The following is a 21,523-nucleotide window of genomic DNA, read 5'->3' on the forward strand; positions in this document are numbered from 1 at the left end:
AATGGTAAAGGGAGTGGAAGTGAAGGTGGGGGCAGGGGCTGCTGCACTCATAAGAGCCCTTTGTGGTGGCTGCTTCTGAAAGGAGGTTTTGCTAGACAAGGTGGAACTTCTCAAGGTGACAAGCAAATGGTACAGCCTAAGCTGTGACCCTTTGCTTGCTCCATAACCAACCCCTCCCCTTTGGAGGGCCAGAGCCCAAACTGTCCCCGAAGCTCCACCCAGCCCCAGCACAAACCATGGCTTTCTAACTAACAAGCAGCAAAGGGGCTGGGGGGACGAAAGTGGTTTCCTTGGGGGGAGGAATCCTCAGAGCCCCTCAGAAAGTGCAGTAGCAACTCTCATTCCTTCTTTCTCTACTCCCACCCCTTTCCCAAGAAGAACAAGCAGCTCCTGTCAGCTCTGGCTCAGGGAGGGGGCTCCAACCAGCCTATTAGGGGACAACTGGTCTGGAGGATAGTTAAGCCTGTTTCTCAAAGTCAGCCACCTCACCATCCTTTCTTCAAATGGAAATGAAACCAGGTGGTGAAAACCAAAAAGAAAAAAGCATCAGGTTTAGTAACAAAAAGAAAATCGCAGCTACAGAGCAGGCATCTGGCTCTGAAAGCTCATGATCCCTGCCCTGTGCATGAGCACTATGCAGGACTGCACATTTCATTTGCCCCCTGTTTTAGTGGAGAAGAGAGGACAGTCAGCTGGGTCTATAGGACACAGAGGTGATTTAGAGGACCCAGCAGTATTATCTGTAGGATCTCTACCACCAAAGGGATTTTCTTTCACTCCCCATTACACGCTTGACAGCTGGGAACACAGCCCATGGAGACTGTGATCTCATGGGCTCCCCACTCCTACCCCGCCTGCTGCCTGCTCCTTGTAGGGTGACACAGTGTCCTCTCTTCCCCTCGAAATCTTACTCTGTAGGGTGATGATGCACCATCTCCCCATAACACACATTCACGGTAAGGGCCTAATCTTCTGACCTTGGGTAGGTAAAGATTTCTTAATCGAACACAAATCATAAAGGAAAAGATTGATAAAGTGGACTACATCAAAGTTAGGACCTTCCGTTCATTAGAAGATACAATAAGAGAGCAAAAAAGCAAGTTATAAAGTGGGAGAAAATGTTTGCAATACATATAATCAACAAAGGACTCATTTACAGAATATTTGAAGAACTCTGAAAAGTCAGTAAGAAAAAGATAAATAACCCAGTAGAAAATTGACAAAAGGCTTGGACACATCTAAATGATCATAAATACATGAAAATGTATAGAACCTCATTAGTCACTAGGGAAGTTAAGAAACCACAATAGGCTACCACTACACATTCACTGTAATGGCTAAAAGGAAAAAGACAGATGACACAAGTGTTGACAAGGATGTGGTACAACCAGAACTCTTATGTACTGCTTATGTGAGTATAAATTGATATAGTCACTTTGGAAAACTGTTTGGCAAGATCTACTAATCTAAACATATGCAAGCAATCTTTCCAATTCTATGTACATATCTTACACAAATGGAAAAATAAATTGTGGTATAGTCTTAAAAAAATGTTATATAGAAATGAAAATTAACAAAGTACTGCTAACATCAATGAATTTCATAAAAAATTTTGTTGAGTGAAAGAAGTCAGACACAGAAGAGTATATATCATATATATGATGTATGTATCATATAATTTGATTTATATGAAGTTCAAAAGATAAAATTAATCTACCATATTAGAAGTTAGGAAAAGTGACCCTTTGGAGGCAGTATGTACTGAGTACTAGAAACTTTCTAGTTCTTGATTTGGGTGCTGATTACAATGGCTGTGTTCATTTTGTAATAATTCATCAACCTGTATGCTTATGATATGAGCACTTGTCTGTATGCATCTTATACTTTGATTTTAAAAGTTTATTAATGGAATAAAAACAATTTGGCAGTTCCTCTAAAAGTTAAATAAAGTTACTATATGACCCAGCAATTGCACTCCTAGGTATATGCCCCAGAGAACTGAAAACATATGCACATACAAAAACTCACACATGAATATTCATAGCAGCTTTATTCATTATAATCCAAAAATGGAAACAATCCAACTATCAACTGACAAATGAATAAACAAAATGTGGTACATTCATATAATGACATATTATTTTGCCTTAGAAAGGAATAAAGGACTGATACCTGCTTCAATGGATGGCCCTTGAAAACAAAGCTAAGTGAAAGAAGTCAGACACAAAAGACCATATATTGTATGATTCCATTTATATGAAATATTCTGGGTAGGTAAATCCATATAGAGACAGAAAGCAGCTTAGTGATTTCCAAGAATATGGGGAATGAAAAATGACTGCAAAAGGGTACAGGGCTTCTTTCTGGGGGTGATGAAAAGGCTCTGGAATTAGACAGTAGTTATAGTTACACAATCTTGTGACTATTCTAAAACCACAGAACTGTACACTTTTGGTGTATACTTTTTGCTAAATGTTATGGTATGTGAATTATATCTCAATTTTTCAAAAAGATTAAAAAATAAAAGATAAAGTCTCTACTCCCGCACTCTCTTCTGCCTGTTCTCCACTCTGTTCCCTCTTTCAGGAATCTATCTCAGGCTCTCAACAGGCCTGGACGACTTTTAAAGGACATTAGCACAGCCAGTGGAGCAGACTCCTGCCTCGTGGCTGAGTGACTGGAGTTAGCACAGAATGGAGGCAGAGCACAGGCTCCAGGTCACAAGGGCCTGGCTCTAAAAATGAGCCCATCATTAGATGTGGTATATTTATACAATGGAATACTATTCAGCCATAAAAACTGACAACATAACGCCATTTGCAGCAACATGGATGTTCCTGGAGAATGTCATTCTAAGTGAAGTAAGCCAGAAAGAGAAAGAAAAATACCATGTAAGATCGCTCATATGTGGAATCTAACAAAACAAAACAAAACAAAAACATAAATACAAAACAGAAACAGACTCATAGACATAGAATACAAACTTGTGGTTGCCAAGGGGGCAGGGAGTGGGAAGGGACAGACTGGGATTTCAAAACAGATAAACAAGATTATACTGTATAGCACAGGGAAATATAGACAAGATCTTGTGGTAGCTCACAGTGAAAAAAAATGTGACAATGAATATATGTATGTTCATGAATAACTGAAAAATTGTGCTCTACACTGGAATTTGACACAATATTGTAAAATGACTATAACTCAATAAAAATATTTTAAAAAATAAAGTGGCTGTATCACAAGATGGGAAAAAAAAGCCCATCACTTACATATTCTTTCTATGATCTTGGTCAAGTGTCTTAATCTCTTCGAGTCTCAATTTTCTCTCTATAAATTTTGAGTAGAATAACTTCTATCAACGAAGGTGGTTGTGAGGATTGTTTAGTGAGATCATGTATGTGACATTAATTCCACTCCCTTGAGATTTCCAAGGAAATCAGCTACTTGAAGGGAATCAGAGAAGCATTTTAATCTGGCAAAAGAGCGTGGGCTCTGGAGTTGAACTGCTTGCACTCAGATCCCAAGTCTATTACTTTACCTTTCTAAGCCTTAGTTTCTCCAGTTGTACAATGGGAATAAGAACACTACCTGCATTTGAGAGTAATTAAGAGGATTAAATGAGGTAATGCTGGTGAAGTGCTCAGTATACCACCTGGTACATAGAAAGCACTCAATAAATATTAACTGCTATTATTAATTCAGCCATTAAACAAAACTGTGAACTATGCCTATAGATAGTGTGCTGTGTCCTAAGGATAAGATGGAGTTCACTGCCTTCAAGGAGCTCATAGTCTGGCTGGGGAGTCAGATACATAAACAAATAATTGTTCTTATGGCCAGGCACACACTGGAGCCTTTGATTCCCAGTTAGTAACACTGGGTCTAAGGCATTACAAACCCAACCTGGATACGTAAGGGACGGTGTGGGGTGGGGGCAGTGGTGAACAGACGAACCATGAATCAACAGTAGACCCCTTCTTTTTTCCTACAAATCTCCTACAAGAATCTAGATAAACAGGCAGGCAGACTTAGACTTCCTCCTCAGTATTACTAATCACTGGCCAGGGGCTTAAGGGTCTCGTCTATGCATCTGTCTCCTCCTACTCTACAAGTGGCTGGTTCCTTCTCAGCTTTCAGACCTCAGTTTAAATGTCACTTCTTCTGGCCCCCTCACCACATCATCTACTTGTTCTTATAGCCCTCTATTCTTTTCCCTTAAAACAGTCATAATAATTTTCAATTATTTGTTTACTTGTTTCCTATCTTTCCCACTAGGCTGTGAGCTCCTAGAGATCAGGTTCATTCAGCAAATATTTACTGAGTATCTGCTACGTGCCCAGCCCTGAAGTATGTGCTAGGAATTCAGTTTGGGGGTACAGACATGGCCACTGCCTCGTGGAGGTTATAGGCTATATTTGCTGCAGAGCTTTGGGATAGAGGTTTATCCCAGTCCTGGCTGAGGACCCTCTCCAACTAGCCCAATTAGAGATGAATCCTTGGCTGCCAATCTCTCACTGAGTCCGAAAAGCAAGAGATTGGAACTCTGGGGACATCTTAGTTCTCCCTTTTGCAGTCCTAGATTCCCATGCTCACAGCCCAGCAGAGTTTAAGCTAGGGCAAACAGCACAGCCTCAGAGCCATTTCAGCAAGTTCTTTCCTTATAAAGCTATTCATATCAGCATTCTAAAAGCAAGAACAGTCAGTGTTGGGCAAGGGACATACTGGGATGGAGGTTGGGTGGGAGATAGGGATAGGGAGGCAAGAGCCTCCTTAAGTCCTGCAGAGAAGGAATAACTAGCACCCCTGGAAGTGCTGAGCCCTCAGCACCTTTCAAATCCAGTGCCCTGAGATTCTCAGATGGCCGCTTCCTGTAGTCTGAGCTTCTCCCTCATTGAACCTGGCCATCCCTAGGCTGCTTCCTGCTGCAGCCGGACTGAGGACTACATTAGGATGCTACATTAGACTATAGTAAATAGATTCAGTAGCAAACTCTCTGGGACACTGTTTTCCAGGACTGGGAGATAATAAAATTGAAAGGATTATTTCAAAAGCTGCTTCAAATTCTTTATTAAATGAACAGGGTGTATGTATAGACACACACGGAATCAATCCTTTAATAGCAGGAGATCATTAATAGTTGAAAAGTAGAATCAGGGAAAAAGTCTCAAGCCACAGAAACAAACACATTTATTCATTCAAGAATCACTAACCTGGCACCTTCTCTAAGCCAGACTGTTCTAGGTCCAAAGCAATAAATGAATGATTGTAGGTTTGGCAAAATGCATTCAGTTCTATGATAAAGGTCTATGCACAGTTTGCTCTGAAGAGAACAGCAGAAAGCAGGCAGGATTTTTCTTGTCTGATTTCCCAGCCCCACCTTCAAAACTCCCTGCTCTTAGAGGCAAACAGAAGCAATGCCAGGGGTGGATCTGGGGGGGTGGGGCTGGGGTAAAGGTATGTCTGTTAAATCAGAACCGCATTTTTTAAAATTTTTTACTGAAGAACAGCATGTTGAATCGAAAAATAGAACGTAAATCCATAGGAACCGGCCAACTAATAGCCCCAGCCCAAATCAGTGCCTCCAGGCCTATCAGAATTAATGACGCAACTATAGGCAAGCTGGCAAGGAGAAGCAGTGTCATGTGGGGAAAGATGTTTTGCAACTACATTTGTGTGTTTATCCCAGGAAAATGAGATTCTCTGGAAATCTCTGCACTCAAATTCCTAACTCAGCCCCAGGTTAGAAGAATGCATATATCCTCAGCACTAATCTCCCTTGCCCTTCTTTGAGCAAGTATAAGTATCATGCTGTTCTCCTGGTACTCTGCATATCCTAGATGAATATCCTGGGCCTACTCATGACAAGTTCGACATGAAACAATCTATAATTTGGAGAAAATGAGTGTGGAAGGAGTAGCTCTTCCAGGATCCAGGATCCTGGGTTGGAAGGGAGAGGAGAGTATATTTTTTTCATTCAACATCAAAACTTTGCTATTATTCCAATTACCAACTGTGTTTTCTTACCACACTAATATGAGGCTACTTGGTACCATCAGTAGGGCTCTTTCTAGATTCATACTGATCTACCCTCTCTGTTGCCTGGTTCAACTGATGATCAATAGCACCTATTTTCTAGGTGGATGGTACAATATGACTATGGGAGAAAACTGTTCTGAATGTGAAATACTAATGACAAACGACTATGAAGTAAATAAGGTGGCCAACTCAGTTAAGCTCCCTTCTTTAGAAGTATGTCCTATTCACTAATAGTCCCCTTTGAAAGGGCAAGATGAGGGGATCATATCTATACTGTGCAACCCTGATCCCCTGGCTCCAACTAATTAGACCAAGGATGGACACCTGACCCAAGAGAAGTCAATCTCTAGACCAACCAGATTCTCTACATTGGAAGTGTGACCCAAAAGTCATAGAGCATGGATTCTTAGCTTTTTGTGTGTGCCATGGACTCCTCTGCAGTCTGGTGAAGGCTGGGACCTTTTTTAAATGCATACAATAAAATATATGATTACAAAGGAAACAAATTAAAATGCTGTATTCAAATATTTTTTAAATGTATAACAGAATAATACATCAATACAATACATGTACTTCTTTATTAATACATTACATTACCAGATCTAGTAGTGGGTCAAATAACCACCATAATTTCAAGTAGTGGTGAGCATGAACTATATTTCATGATACTTGCAGCAACTATAAAATGATATGAAAATAGCTGTGATTTCTATTGATGAATAAGTCACAGATACTGCTGACATGGTAGTTTTTACTTATATTTATTACTTTTTATTGAAATGTAGTTGATTTACAATATTGTGTTAGTTTCAGGTGTACAGAAAAGTTATCATTATACATATATTTTTCAGATTACTTTCTATTACAGGTTATTATAAGATATTGAATATAGTTCCCTGTGCTAAATACTAAATCCTTGTTGCTTATCTATTTTATGTATAGTAGATTGTATCTATTAATCTCATACTCCTAATTTATCCTTCCCCACCCTCCCTTTCCCCTTTTGTAACCATAAGTTTGTTTTCCATGTCTGTGAGTCTGTTTCTGTTTTGTATATAGATTCATTTGTATTATTTTTTAGATTCCACATATAAGTGATACCATATAATATTTGTCTTTCTCTGACTTACTTCATTTAGTATGATATTCTCTAGGTGCATCCATGTTGCTGCAAATAGCAATTATTTCATTCTTTTTATGGTTGAGTAATATTCCATTGTGTATACATATAACCAAATCTTCTTAAGCCAATTGTATGTTGATGGGCACCTGGCTTGTTTCCATGTGTTGGCAACTGTAAATAATGCTGCTATGATCATTGGGGTGCATGTATCTTTTCAAAGTAGAGTTTTCATATTTTCAGGATATATGCCCAGGAGTGGAATTGCTGGATCATATGGTAACTCTATTTTTAGCTTTTTAGGGAACCTCCTGTTTTCCACAGTGGTTGCACCAATTTACACTCCTGCCAACAATCTAAGAGGGTTCCCTTTGTTCCGCACTCTCCCTATCATTTATTATTTGTAGACTTTTGGATGATAGCTATTCTGATCTTGCTTACATTTGTAACAGAAGGAAATGCTAAATTTCAGTTATAGGTTAACAAAATAAAGATGCAATTTTCCCCCAACCCAGTTTGTGAGACCCTGAATTCTAAACATGAATTCTCAAAGGATCCATACACCCCAGGGTAAAAAAATTCCTGCTGGAAAGACTCTCATTGGACACAGTGGATGCTCACTTAGAAAGGCCACACAGATCTAGTCAGAGTTAGCAAAAAGGTAAGCCAAAGCCACATGTCAGTTAATAGCTTGTAGGGGCAGAAACAAACTGGCGAGCAGGTCGCTGTGAGGGGTAGGGATGAGCAATCTTAAGATCCCAGAGAAAGATGCTACCTTTCTAGATCCTGTGAGACATGGCTAGGTGGCCTGAAATTAGGTATTGACAGATCTCCCTGTGCCATTTCAGTAAATTTCCTTTTTACTTAAGCTAATTTTCTTCCTTACAGTTAATTACTGAGATAACCCTTTAAATAAATGAGCTTATTGAGACATGTTTATAATATACTATGTTTATTTGTATATATTAACATCCTACTGGGTTATAAATTCCTTAAGAGTTCAGAGTATGTCAGGGGGAGGGTACAGCTTAGTGGGAGAGTGTGTGCTTAACATGCACAAGATGCTGAGTTCAATCCCCAGTACCTCCATTAAAAAAAAAAAAGAGTTCAGAGTACATATAATCTTAATTCTGTAAAGCCCATAGCTGCTGATTTCCATGAGCCTGCTGTAGCAGATACTACTAATATCAAACACACCCAGGGAGGAGGGAAAGCTGCCTTTCTTCTGCCCATGTGGCTGAACCTGGCAGGCAAACCAGGGCAGTTTAGACAGTGAGCTGGTGGGAGCCTGATGAAATGGATTAGGATTAAAAAAATCAGTAAAGAAGTCCTGGTACCATCTAAATCATTGTAGAACTCTAAGTTTAGGGAGGGCAAGGGCAAGAGGGAGGTAAAAATGGCCAGAAGAAGAAAACAAAGCTGTCAGAGATCTGCTTGGAAGATGCATCTTCAAGAGATATTCTATTTTATTGAGGGGGGAGAACTGAGGGGGATAAACTGTGTCCTGAACAGCTTTCCTGTTACAAAAGCAACACCAATGGTCAATGCCTAAATTCCCACTGGATAGACGTAGGCCTGGGGCCACTTTCAGAGAATAAGGGAATAGAATGACCGTCAAGGCTTCTCCCATTGCTCTTCCACTATTTTTAATCATCCCATTGAGGGCAAACAGGAAAGGAGAAGTGAGGGGACAAGGAACTGAATATTATTGTTTAATGTTTAAAAATGCAGCAAGTAGCAGAGACATGGTGTTTATTATCCTTTATTCCTTATATATGCCATATATTTTCTTTGTATGTATTAAATATTTTATAGTAAAAAATTTTAAAAGACAGTGAAAACCAAATCAAATCAAACATCCAAATATAAAAGTAAAACATATTTAACACAATATCGCAGTGACTATTAAAGTCCAAGCATGGCAAACTCGTTGAGGGAAACGTTCTTCAGACTTGTACCAGCACCTGGCCACCCTGGACCCTGAGTTTAAAGAAGGGCACCGATTCCAAGAAGTCTGAGGTTCTAAGAAAAAAAAAATTCTGGCTATGAAGTCACTTCCCAGAAAGCCAAGAAGCCTGGCTGGCTTCAGGGTTAGGAAGTTGAAGTCCTAGCAGGTTAATTGCTAGGCCTGAGTTATCTGCTACCAGCTCAGCTCAAAATTCTCATTCACAACAAGGTACCTGCCTCACTCATGGCTTGGGTGGTGATGGAGGGATGGGACTCAAAGTTGTCCAACAATGATTCTAAAATCCAGTGACTAAGGAAAACTAAGCAGGCCTAACGAGGCATTAAAGAGATACCAGAAAAAGATGGAATACAAGGAGAAAAAGTGGAGGTTAAAGATACACTTCAATCAGACCTTGACTCAGGAGTGTGGCTGCACAACTGGGGAGCTGAGGGTGGTGGTGGGAGGAGAGCTCTGGAGAAAGAGAGCAGTGTGACTCTGCAGAGGAGTCAAGACAGGTCTGATAAGGAGGGAATTTTCCTAAATAGATGTGATCAGGCTTGAGGCTAAAAGCTGCTCCTCGAGACACTTAGTCCCTGAGCCTAGGATTTCTGCACTCCTTGTCTGCTCTCCCAGCTGCAGTCCAGGGACTAGAAGATGTCTGGATCATTTCTAGGTACAGTACATCTCACACTCCTTTGGATCCAGGCTTCACAGAGGAGGAGAGAATGCCCTGGTTGCCTAATTAAGTATTTCCTAACAGATACACTCTCCACTTCCTTGCAGGAAACCATAATCTTGTGGGTTTAAGACTCCCACTGAGTTTGCTAAACCCTTATCCTCAGGCTCACTTAGGAGGCGAGAACAGGCAGCCCTGACACCAGGCTGACCTTAGGGAACAGAACAGCTACTTCAGGGTTCATCTCCAGGTGAGGGGATGAAGGAAGGCCTAAATCTAGGCTCTGGTTACAGGGCATCTGGAACACCTGCTGATAATAAAACATTATCTGTCAAGGCTTTGGCCCTCCAACCCACCAAAACAGAGGAAGAGGAGGGGAGAAGAATTTTATTCCCTCTGATAGCCATCCCAGGGAAAAACCACCCCCACCCCCAACTCCACCCTAAAGGCCACTAGCCAGAGTAGAAGGGCACCTAAGTATCTAAAGAAAAGACTGACCAAGGGATGTGAAAGGCTGTTTTGGTCCCTTCCTAGAAAGGGAACGTGGGCAGTAGACATGGGAGAAAAGTTAAAGAAACATTTGGCCAAATCAACTTTCTTTCTTCCCCACTGAGTCTAATTACAGAGGTGGCTTTTGTAAGATCTGTGGGAGAATAAAGCTGAGAATGGAAAGGAAATATTCCATTTGAATAAATTGAGTTTGAGATGTCTATTATTAGACTCTCAAGTGGAAATGCTGAACAAGCAGTTGGAAACACAAGTCTGGGGTTTGGGAAGATCTGGGCTGGAGATATAGGTGTGAAAATGGCATTTAAAGCCATGACACTGGATGCAATCACCAACTGGGTAGAGAATAAAAGAGGACCAAGGACTGAGCCTCGGAGGGAGTGCAGAAGACAAGGAATTGGCAAAGGAGACTTTCTGGTTAGAAAGTAGAAAATAAAGTCAGGAAGCGCACAGCTCTGGAAGCCAAATGAAGAAAGTGTATCAGGAAGGACTGGGTGACCAACCGTATCAAAGGCTGCTTATAGACTAAAAAAGAAGAGAATCAAGAACTAACTATTGGCTTTTGGATTGAGAAAGCGAGAAAACCCGTAGTGACCTTTTCAAGAATGACTTAGTAGCATGAGAGTCAAAACCCCACTGAAATGGTTTTTAAGAGAGAACTATAAAAGAGGAGTTAAACATCATGGAAATAGAAAGTTCCTGAAAGAGGTTTTGCAGCAAAGGGGACAAAGAAGTAGGGTAGTAACTACTGAGCAAGCAAGGTATCAAGAGGAGGATTTTTTTTTCAGTTTTTCCTAAATCTTTTTTTTTTTCATTAACATATAGCTGATTTACAGTGTTGTGTTAGTTTCTGGTATAAAGCAAATTGATTCAGTTTTATACATATATATATATATATATTTTCAGATTGTTTTCCATTATGGGTTATTACAAGATATTGAATATAGTTCCCTGTGCTATACAGTAGGACCTTGCTGTTTATCTGTTTTATATATAGTAATGTGTATCTGTTAATTCCAAGCTCCTTATTTATCCCCCTCATCCTTTCCCCTGTGGTAACCATACATTTGTTTTCTATGTGAGTCTGTTTCTGTTTTGTAAATAAGTTCATTTATATCATGTTTTAATCCCACATATAAGTGATATATGATATTTGTCTTTCTCTGTCTGACTCACTTCACTTAGTATGATAATATCTAGGTCTATCCATGTTGCTGTAAATGTCATTATTTCATTCTTTTTTATGGCTGAGTAATACAAACACACATACACCCACACACAAACCCCACATCTTCTTCATCTGTCATCTGTCAATGGACACTTAGGTTGCTTCCATGTCTTTCTTGGCTACTGTAAATAGTGCTGCTATGAACATTGCATGTTATCCTTTCGAATTAGAGTTCCCATATTTTCAAGATATATGCCCAGGAGTGGGATTGCTGGATCATATGGTAACTCTATTTTTAGTTTTTAAAGGACTTCCATACTGTTCTCGATAGTGGCTGCACCAAGAGAAGAACTTTTAAGATAGGAAAAATAATAGCACGTTTGTATGTTAATATGATAAACCTACAGAAAACAAAAAGTTAGAGAAGGGAAGGTTACTGGAGCAATTTCCTTGGTAGGTGACATGGAATTTAATTCACAAAGAGAGAGGCCACTTTTAGATAGGCAGATGGCTAATTTATACATGCAAACAAATAGAACGGCAGTGTATCAGAGGGTATATAAGATGTTTGCAGTAAGTAGAGGCGGAGGGGTAAGTCTGTTACAGTTCACTTTGTATTGATTCTTCTTTTTTCCCCCAGCAAAATATGAAACAAGTTTAAGGTGATGGAAACTTAAGGAAAGAGAAGAAAGTGTAAAACAGTCATCTAGAATGATGGGGATTAGGGAAATATAATATGACTGCCCAGCAGTATTAAGGGTACATTTGAGGTTCTTGGTCAAGAATTTAAATGACACTAGTCAGCATGCTGATTATTATTTTTTTTCTGACTACATTTGGGTGAAAATGCAGCTATGAAAGAGGTAGAAAGTTGGGTTTAACAGTACACAACACAAGGCACGGGCAATAGAATCAAGAGTGCATTTAAGGAAGTGATTATAGTGATTGACCATAAAAGCTGGGTAAGGAAAGGAAGCAGGACATCAAAGGAATTAGGACAATGAAAAAGAGGGTAAGATCAATGGACTGAAGGTTTCTGTGGAATTAAAGGAATGCTGAGTCAAGGTAGAGAAAAAGAGCTGGAATGATAAGAAAAGGAAATGGCTGGAATGTAGGATGTATAAAATTGAGATTATGGAGGGATTGAGATTATTGGCAATGACAAAGACCAGAGTAGACCCTAGAGCAGTTTCCAAACAGTGGCACTACCGACACTTTGGACTAGACAAGTCTTTATCTTGGGGGCCATCCTGCGCACTATAGGATGTTGAGCAGTGTCCCTGGATGCTACACACTAAACTAGATGCCGGTAGCACCCCCACCACAAATGGTGACAACCAAAAATGTCTCCAGACATTGCTAGATGTTCCCTGAGGGCAAAATCTCCCCTTGTTGAGAATCAGTGCTCTAGATTATGTCCATAGTAATCAGTGAATGAGACAGAGCAGAAGTCAAGATAATGAGAGAGGAGTGGAGAAAGTGGCAGTGACTCAGGAGCTAAAGTCCTCAAGAAATGAGGTGGAATGACTAAGAGTCAGTACATTACAACAACAATGAGGAATAATGGATGATACCACTCATGACATGAGATTCAAAGCTAGGCTTTTTAGGGAAGAAGAGGGAGAACAATGAGAAAGCAGCAAGGAGAAGTGAGGAGGACACATATCTCACCTTCATACTCAGTGGTAAGAGGACCGTGGGAGAAGAAACAGCCACCATGTGAGAGGGATGTAAAAAAGAAACATCCTCAGGGGAAAGCCAGGTTTCTGAGCAAGAAGGAGAAAGAAATGCCCAAAGAGAGGCTGAAGATAAAGAAGATTCTGCAGCTGATGGACTGTTAATTCCAGAAGGCTCAGTGGAAGGGTTCAGGAACTAGGGAAGGGTTGAGGTAAAGGGATAATAAGGAAATGCAAGATGTGTTCCTCAAACTGGAAGGTAGAATCCAGTGGGAGGTCCACTAAGGGGAGTGGTGGTATAGAGGACACAAATCTTCAAAACAAGAGAAGAAGGAAGCCTTCTGTTATTTTGTCAGGAAGGAGGACAAAAGGTAAGAATCTGCTGGGAATATGGTACATGCCACTAGGAGTCACGCTATAATTAACAACCCTAGGCTAGAACCAGTCTAGAATAAAAGGATAAGTCTCTAAGCTTCGCCAAAGAAAAGCACCAGCTTTAATATTAGGAGGTCAACCAGACAGACACATATCTTTCAGGAGATGAAAACAGGGTTTTCAGGGGTTCAGGACCTAAGGAAATCTTCAAGAAGAGAGAAGTTTGTGTAAGGTTAGAGCATATAGGCCTAAAGCCCTAAGCAGAACTCTTGGGGCCAGTGAGGAAAGTGTTTTCCTCATTAGAAGATTAGAAATTATGGCCATCTAAGGGAGCCAGAGGGGATCTAAAAGAGCAATGAAATATGGCCAAGAATCCAGAGGACTTGATCTAGTGCTTACACTCTGGAAGAGAATTAGAATATAAATTCCCAGAGGGACTGAGAATTACCCCCCAACCTCAAGATACCTGCCAAGCCAGACAGGGTTGGGAAAAGGAACCAGGACCAGTGAGCCCAGGAAGCTAAACTAACCAAGCTAAGAAAAGGCCAAGAACTCTTGCAGGATAAGGAGTTGGTGCTGGGTAAACTCATCCATTTATTTTTCTTCTTTTTAAAAAAATTACAAGAAAACATACTGACTTAACACTTAAGTTTACACTTAACACTTAAGTTTAAACACTACAGAAGTATGTAAGTAAAAGTCAAAGACCCCTTTCTCTTCATCTTCAATCCATTCCTCAGTGGTAACCACTGTGAACAATTTGGTATATATCCTCCCAGACTTTTTTCTATTCTTATATAAACATATATACACAGAGGTGATTTTCCCTCTAAAATGGGATCACACTACACATATTCTTAAGCATTTTGCTTTTTTCACTTAATAGTATATCATGGCCATCTTGTCAAGGTATGGACAGGTCTACTTCATTATTTTTATTATTTTTTGGGGGGGGAGAAGTAATTAATTAGGTTTATTTATTAATTTTTAGAAGGGATCCTGGGGATTGAACCCAGGATCTCATGCATGCTAAGCATGTGCTCTACAACTTGAGCTATAATCTCCCTACTACTACCTCATTCCTTTTATGCCTTTCTTGTATTACACTAAATGGATAAACCATAACTTTTTCGTATTTATATAACAGGCATTTAAACTGTTTCCAATTTTCCCTATTATAAATAACATTGCTTTGAACACTCTTGTACACGTCTTCACATGTTAATATAATCTCTACGGATTACATTCCTACCTCCTGGATTAAAGGATATACCTGATACTGCCAGAATTGCCCTCCAAACATAATGTATCAATTTACCTTCCCAATAAAATTATGTACAGAATGCCCAATTTCCCATACTCTTGCCAAAGCTATAATAATCAATCTTAATTTTTGCCAACTGGTAGGAGAAGATCCACTCTTGTTTTAATGTGAACTCCTTTTTGTTTTGTTTGTTTGGTTGTTTTGGAGGGGGAGGATATGTCAGTTTTAGAATAATGAAAATGAATTCAAAATTTGTTTATACACATAAATATTGAACCATGGGGATACCATCTTTATTAAATATACTGACTGCTAAAGGGAAAGAAACACGAGAATAAAAATAACTACACACATAACCAATACTTTTGAGTGTTAATTATGTGGCCAGACACCATGAAAAGCAACTAAATATATTATCTTATTGAGCTCTTACAACTCTATGGATTGCATTAATATGCCCATGGTACAGAAAAAGAAACTGAAGCCAGATAGGTTAAGTATCTTTCTCAAATCACACAGCTAGTAACTAAGTAGAACTAGGTTTTGAACCCAGACCACCTGACTCTGGAGCCCCTATTCAGACAACTTAAAAGTAACTTGCTCAGCCAAAGTTACACAGCCAATAAGTGATACAGTCAAGATTTGAACCCAGGTCCGTCTAACTCCAGAGCAGACAAATGGAAGACATTTGTTTAGTAGAACTTACATTCTTTATATGAATGATACGATAGTGTGGGGAAGAATTAATTCCTACCTAAACTTTTTTTTGGTTCTGGTTTTGGTATTTTGGGTTCTGTTTTATCTAAGGTTTAAAAAAAATACTGAGATTGTCTTGGCTGAACTAAAGGCAGAGCCACTACACTGCATGATTCCAGGGCATCATACTTTATATGAATGGAACTCACTAGAGTTGTGCAGTACACAACCTGCAGGGCCGAATCTGGTGACCCCAGGACCAGACACAGACCGACTAAAGGAAAAGGGAGATTTCTCCCACAATTAGGCCACAAGAGCTAAGGGAAACGGTGTGTCCCCTAGTGGCTGAGAATGGTGTTAACAACCGCAAAAGTCTAGCTAGAGATCTTCACAACTGCTGGAACTAGGGTAGTTGCTGTAGTGAAATCCAGAGACATGAAAACTAATTGCTGCTTTCTCTACCTAGAGGGTTGCCTTATAAGAGAATGCGAGATATATTAGAACTACTCTTTGGAGAATCAATGGTTCCCCAGGAAACAAAGGGGAACAGAGGATAAGTATCACTCACATCTCAGGTCTCAAGAATAAGATGACTACAGAGTAAATGAAGAAAGGAAAGAAAATGATTTTACTAAACTAGAGAAGGTGGTAGAGAAGGGGGAATACACATAAACAGACTCAAGACTAGATAATCAGTCCTGGAAACTTCTTAGTAATCTTACAAAAGCCACCCCCACCAAAAAAAAACACTAGAAAATTAGGAGAACCTTGAAAATGTTCTCAAGGGGAAAAATGATGCTAAAAGAAACCCAGATGTGGTGAATATAAAATGAATGGAATTTTGGATTCATTCCTACTGTCAGCCTCTCTTAGAATTGAGGCAAAGGCAATTGCAGACTTGGGAAGAAAGGCTTAACTTGACCAAATTAAAATGGCCTAAAGCCATGAAGAGACCATGGATAAAACAGAAACACACATCAGCCGGGTATAAGATGGGCCCTGAGAATCAGCACAGTAACTAAAAGAAATGGAGAAGATTCAGCTAAGGTAACATGATGGGATTATCAATGACATGCTTGATTGAGAAGGGAATATTCTGGTTTATCACATTTTCTAGTTTAATATTTACCATTTGTTACATATGCAGATTATCAATTTTCAAAGAATTTGAAAGTATGTTGTAAAATAAAAATAACAATAAAATATAAAATACCTCAATCTTCCAATGACATGGGGTGTTCATCAAAGGTATCAATCATCACTACTGTCTAAAGCTTGTGCAGAATCTGGTCTCAGTTACTACTGATGTGTCAAAGATCTAGCTAAAAAGAAATAATCTAGAAGGACGTAGATGGCACGAAGTACGGAGACGACAATGCTCAGAGAGTTAAGAGACATGATCTTTTTTAGTTCAAAGGACTTAGTACAGTAAGAAGTATAATGAGTGATATTAGCAAGGGGACAGAGGCAAAAAATGCCACATTCATTCTGACACCTCACCAGACTGTCAATTCTATGGGAGCAAGGACTTTGTTTTGGTCGTTGCTCCATCACTGCATCTAGGACAGTGACTGGCACATAGTAGGCACTCAAAAATATATAAAAGAACAAATAAATGCTATTCTGTTTAATATGCCCCTTTCCCATTCTCTCAAAAAATACTTCTGGAAAGAAAGAATGAATGTTGTTCACTCTGCCTAATGTCCTTTTTCACATTCTCTACTTAGGGAAATTCTTATCCTTCAAGGTCCAGTTCAAATTTCTTCTCTTTCTCAAAGTCTTTCCTGATCCCTTCCTGCAGTCCACAACCCTGCCTCCTTCAAAGAGCCAACATCAAACCTACTTTATTCTTTTCTTCCAAAGCACATTTTGGACCCATATTTGCTCTCATTTCATTCTGCACCACATTATAGTTCAGTATTTATGTATCTGGGACCCTTCTACTGGGTTATAAGCTCCTTGAGGGCAAAGTTCTGGATTCAGTTATTCTTGAACCCCCATCTTATAACATAATACCTTCCAAATAGTCATTACTTAAACATCTTCTAAGTTTAATAAAATAGAATGATATTCTTCGTGCCTAACAAGAAGCCGTCATATAAGTGGTGCTCAATAAATGTTAATTATGTGAATGAACTGAAAGAAAAATGATACCAAGAAAACTAACTTCTTTGCTTCAAATCCCAGGGCAGGGAGGTGCCTTTAAATTAGAGAAATGGCCTCTTTCTTGTCTGTTTCATGTGCCCAGTATTGGGCATTCTGGCACCAAAACTGTAGAGATAAGTTTGGGGGAGTTCCAGGAAGAGTCACATTAGTAACTTGGGGTGGGGAAGAAAAGCATGAAAAAGGAGCGATTAGGGGCTTAAGCCAGGCAGATGGCCTGAGTAATGTCTGAGACTGGACACGATAACCTTCTGCTAACATTGGGAGAGTGTAAACACCCAAGAGGGGAGGAATTGTTTAGCCTGGTCCAAAGAGCTAAAAGTAGGAGAAAGGATGAAATGAGGGAAGGAAGATCAAAGCCTTGGGACGGGAAAGCCAACCAGGAGAGACACTGCTCTCCTTGGACTGAGAAAACAATATCATATACATTTTCACAGATATCAACAAGTGTTATTATCCTCATCTTTAGGCATAAAGGAGGTCTACAAACAGATGGATTATTGACACTAGAACTGAAACCTAATACAAAGTGCCTATGCGTGGAACAGAAAGTCCTTTTACCACTATGCAAAAATATAGCCCCATACTCCGTGTTATTAAAGCAGTGTCCCAAAACCCACTGATTTAGACTGCACCCATAAGTAAAAGCACCTTCAAGAGTGGATGAAAGAAGAAAAGGTAGGGAGGAGAATTAGCAAAGCATCAGACTGGAATTCTGTGGTTCAGTAAAACACATGAAATCTCCCATCTGTGCTCTCATTTGCTGTTTCCCATTTTACTCTAACAAAGTCACCTCTCAAAGTGGAGTTTGCTGAAAGCATATTCATTGCTTCCTATTCTCATTCCCCTCCAAGTCTGCCTGCCAGCCTCTCAGAGAAGTGTTCATGGGCTTCCATGCTGCCTAAAACATTCATAGTTAAGTGCGGTGAGTGGTAGAGATAGAGAAGATATAATTTCCTGCTTCAAAGAACTTGTAATCTACTTGAAGAGACAAAATATAAATATATGAAAATAACAAGAAAATAACTGCAAAGAAGCATATGATATATGCCGGAGAAAACAGGATAAATTATTTATGTAACTGCTAATGGTCTATGAAGTAAGAGGAAGGTAAGACTGAACTGATAAATACAGAAAAGGCTTCCTGGGAGAGGTGAATTTTCTTCCTGAAGAAGGAAAATAGAAATCGATTGACTGAAATCAATGCACATGTTAACAAAAGCTAGAAGGAAACTTAGAAACTTATTCTAGCAAAATTGCTCATTGGCAGATGAATTAAACAGAAGCCCAGGGAGCTTAAATAATATGCCCAAGTGACATATGAATAAGTAGAAGAACTGAAATTCAAATCAAAAGTAACACCAATGTTCATTGCAGCATTATTTATAGTAGCCAAGTTATGAAAGCAACTGAAGCGTCCATCGATAGATGACTGAATAAAGATGTGGTATAGATATATAATGGAATATTAGTCAGCCATAAAAATAAAATCTTGCCATTTGAGACAATATGGATGGATCTAGAGGGTATTATGCTAAATGAAATAAGTCAGACAAAGACAAAAACCATATGATCTTACTTACACATGGAATCTAAAAAACAAAACAAACAAAATGAAAACAGACTCGTAAATAGAACAAACAGGTGGCTGCCTGAGGGGAGAAGAGTAAGGGGGGGGAGAAATAGATGAAGGGGACTATGAAGTACAAACCTCCAGCTATAAAATAAATAAGCCATGGGGATGCAATATACAGCATAAGGAATACAGTCAGTGATATTGTAATAACTTTATATGGGGACAGATGGTTACTAGACTTATCATGGTGATCATTTCATAATGTATGCAAATGTCAATCGTTACATAGTACACCTGAAACTAACATAATACTGTATGTCAACTATATTTCAACAATAAAAAAACCTGAAGTATTCTGACTTCAAGTCCAAGCCAGAAGACAGAACAAATGCAGCTAAGCACGAATTAGCAATGCCTGTATGGAGGAAGGTGAGCAGATTGGCTTGGATGCAACAGAGGGCCTGTTTCATCAAGTATTGGGAACTAAGAAGCCCCAATCTTTTCCCAAATAATCTGAATGGCTCCACGTGAGACTCCACTTCTCTCCCTCTTCAGGAACACCCAGCATGCTTTACCTACGGAGGCCCTGTAGGACTTCTGCATTTCTCATACCACATGTCCTGCTCTGAGACATTATCTTCCGGCAGCCACCGTTGTTATTCCCAGATGCCTATTAGCCCTAAGGACCCCAAAAGCTTCAAGATACACATATGGCAAAACTAACCAAAAAGCTACTCCACACATGAACTTCTGGTTCTGCTCACAATCCCGCCCTCCTCCTTTGCCCCCACCAACACTGAGGAAACCAGATGTACAAATGGTTAACAGAGAAAAAAAAAAATCCCACCCAGACCACTTGAAACGCGGCTAGTCTGGCTGGGCTTGAGTCCGCTCAGCGACTGCTCCATGTCTGCTATTTATAGCCTCTGGGTGCCCAACCCAGCTTCCAGGTCACTAATTGTGGCCCAGCCCCGAGCCAACCCCCACACCTCCTCCCCCGCCCTGCAACACAGGGAACAAGAAACCAATCCAGCTTTGTCCAGCCCAGGAAGAACAGCCAGGAGTAAGATCTGAATCCAAGACCCTAAACTATATGCCTTGTGGAAGGTATCAAAATTGTACTGAAGGGTCTCCCCTCGTACTGCATATCTTGGAGGGCTGAGCATCCCTTTATTCTATAGCAGCATCATTTCCTGAATTATTTTAAGTTCATCCAAAATTGAATCCTGAGTTCAGGCTAACCCATTCAAACACTAAAGAGGAGAGATGTGGGTTTTAGCTATCAAGGACACCAGCCAACAGTCCATAAAGAGCCTATCTCTTTGAGTAAGCGTCTAAGCATCCATGGATTGGCATGCTTGCCCCTTCTTAGGGTCTATTTGTTAGATTATCTACCCATCTATTTGTATTACTACTCCACAATAAGAAAAGTACCCAAATACTTCTCAGTTTTATTAGAGTTCTATAAATAATCCCTTCTGATTCCAAGATGCTATTATTTGCATATTATTCTATAATATGGCTTTTCCCCTAGGAATGCAGATGATTCTGAGAAGGGGAATGACCTTTTTTTTGACATGTGAAGTTTTGTGAGGTTATCCTGAGTGGAGAAAAGGGGTTTTTGGTTTTTGTTTTCAATAAATTCACAAAGATTAATAGCAAAAAGACTTGGCAAAAAGACTCAGTGAAGTCTTCTGTGTTAGTTCTGTGTCCATGCCACACTGGGGCAACCACCAATGGCCCGCATTGTCAACTATCAATTCTAATCTGAAGCCTGGTCTCTATCCCAATTAAACCTGACCATTGTCAATGATGTCATATTCAGAGCAAAGGATTATGACTAGAGGTGAAGGAAGAGGTAAGAGGCTTAAGAATAAAAGGGAGAAGTGCTTCCTTTCCAGTGTTCCAGTGCCTAAACTATGGTTATCACTCTTTCAGACAGCTCAACAAGCTCCCAACCCTCTACATCCTTGGCCAATACTGCCTAAGACTATATATCCCAATGTCAGTCTTCCCCTTCTCATCTTGGGGTTCATTTGGGCCACTGGATAATATGCCAGAGATTCTGGTTATTGGAGCCAGAACCAGAATGCTGCAGTGCTATCTCATCATCACCCACAAATACCAATTCCCAGCCCCAAATGGCCCCAAATCTTTCCTACCAAGACCACAAGGGGAAAAAAGTTTCCAAATTAAAAAACTAAAACTGGCAACAAAGGTGCCCCATGGCAGTAACCTTTAAAACTGGCCATTAAAGTTTATAAGTCAGACGGGCACCAACGTGAACTATCAAGAAGAGGAAAACAGCCCCCTCCCTT

The 21,523-nt window shown here is 39.8% G+C and overlaps 1 protein-coding gene across 5 annotated transcripts in view; it reads right to left on the reverse strand.

Annotated features, from left to right (window-relative positions):
- The window catches only part of NHEJ1 (non-homologous end joining factor 1), a 78,168-nt gene that overhangs the window by 14,419 nt on the left and 42,226 nt on the right, over positions 1-21,523 (reverse strand). Inside the window, exon 6 of one of the 5 annotated variants that reach the window (XM_072961683.1) lies at positions 9,194-10,087. The exons of the other annotated variants lie outside the window; for them this stretch is intronic. Coding sequence (XP_072817784.1) covers positions 9,953-10,087 — 135 coding nt within the window. The 3' untranslated portion in view covers positions 9,194-9,952. Of the gene's footprint in view, positions 1-9,193; positions 10,088-21,523 lie in introns of those variants that run through there. 5 annotated transcript variants of the gene reach the window in all.

Source organism: Vicugna pacos, chromosome 5, assembly GCF_048564905.1.
Source record: "Vicugna pacos chromosome 5, VicPac4, whole genome shotgun sequence".
NCBI classification, from domain to species: Eukaryota; Metazoa; Chordata; class Mammalia; order Artiodactyla; family Camelidae; genus Vicugna; species Vicugna pacos.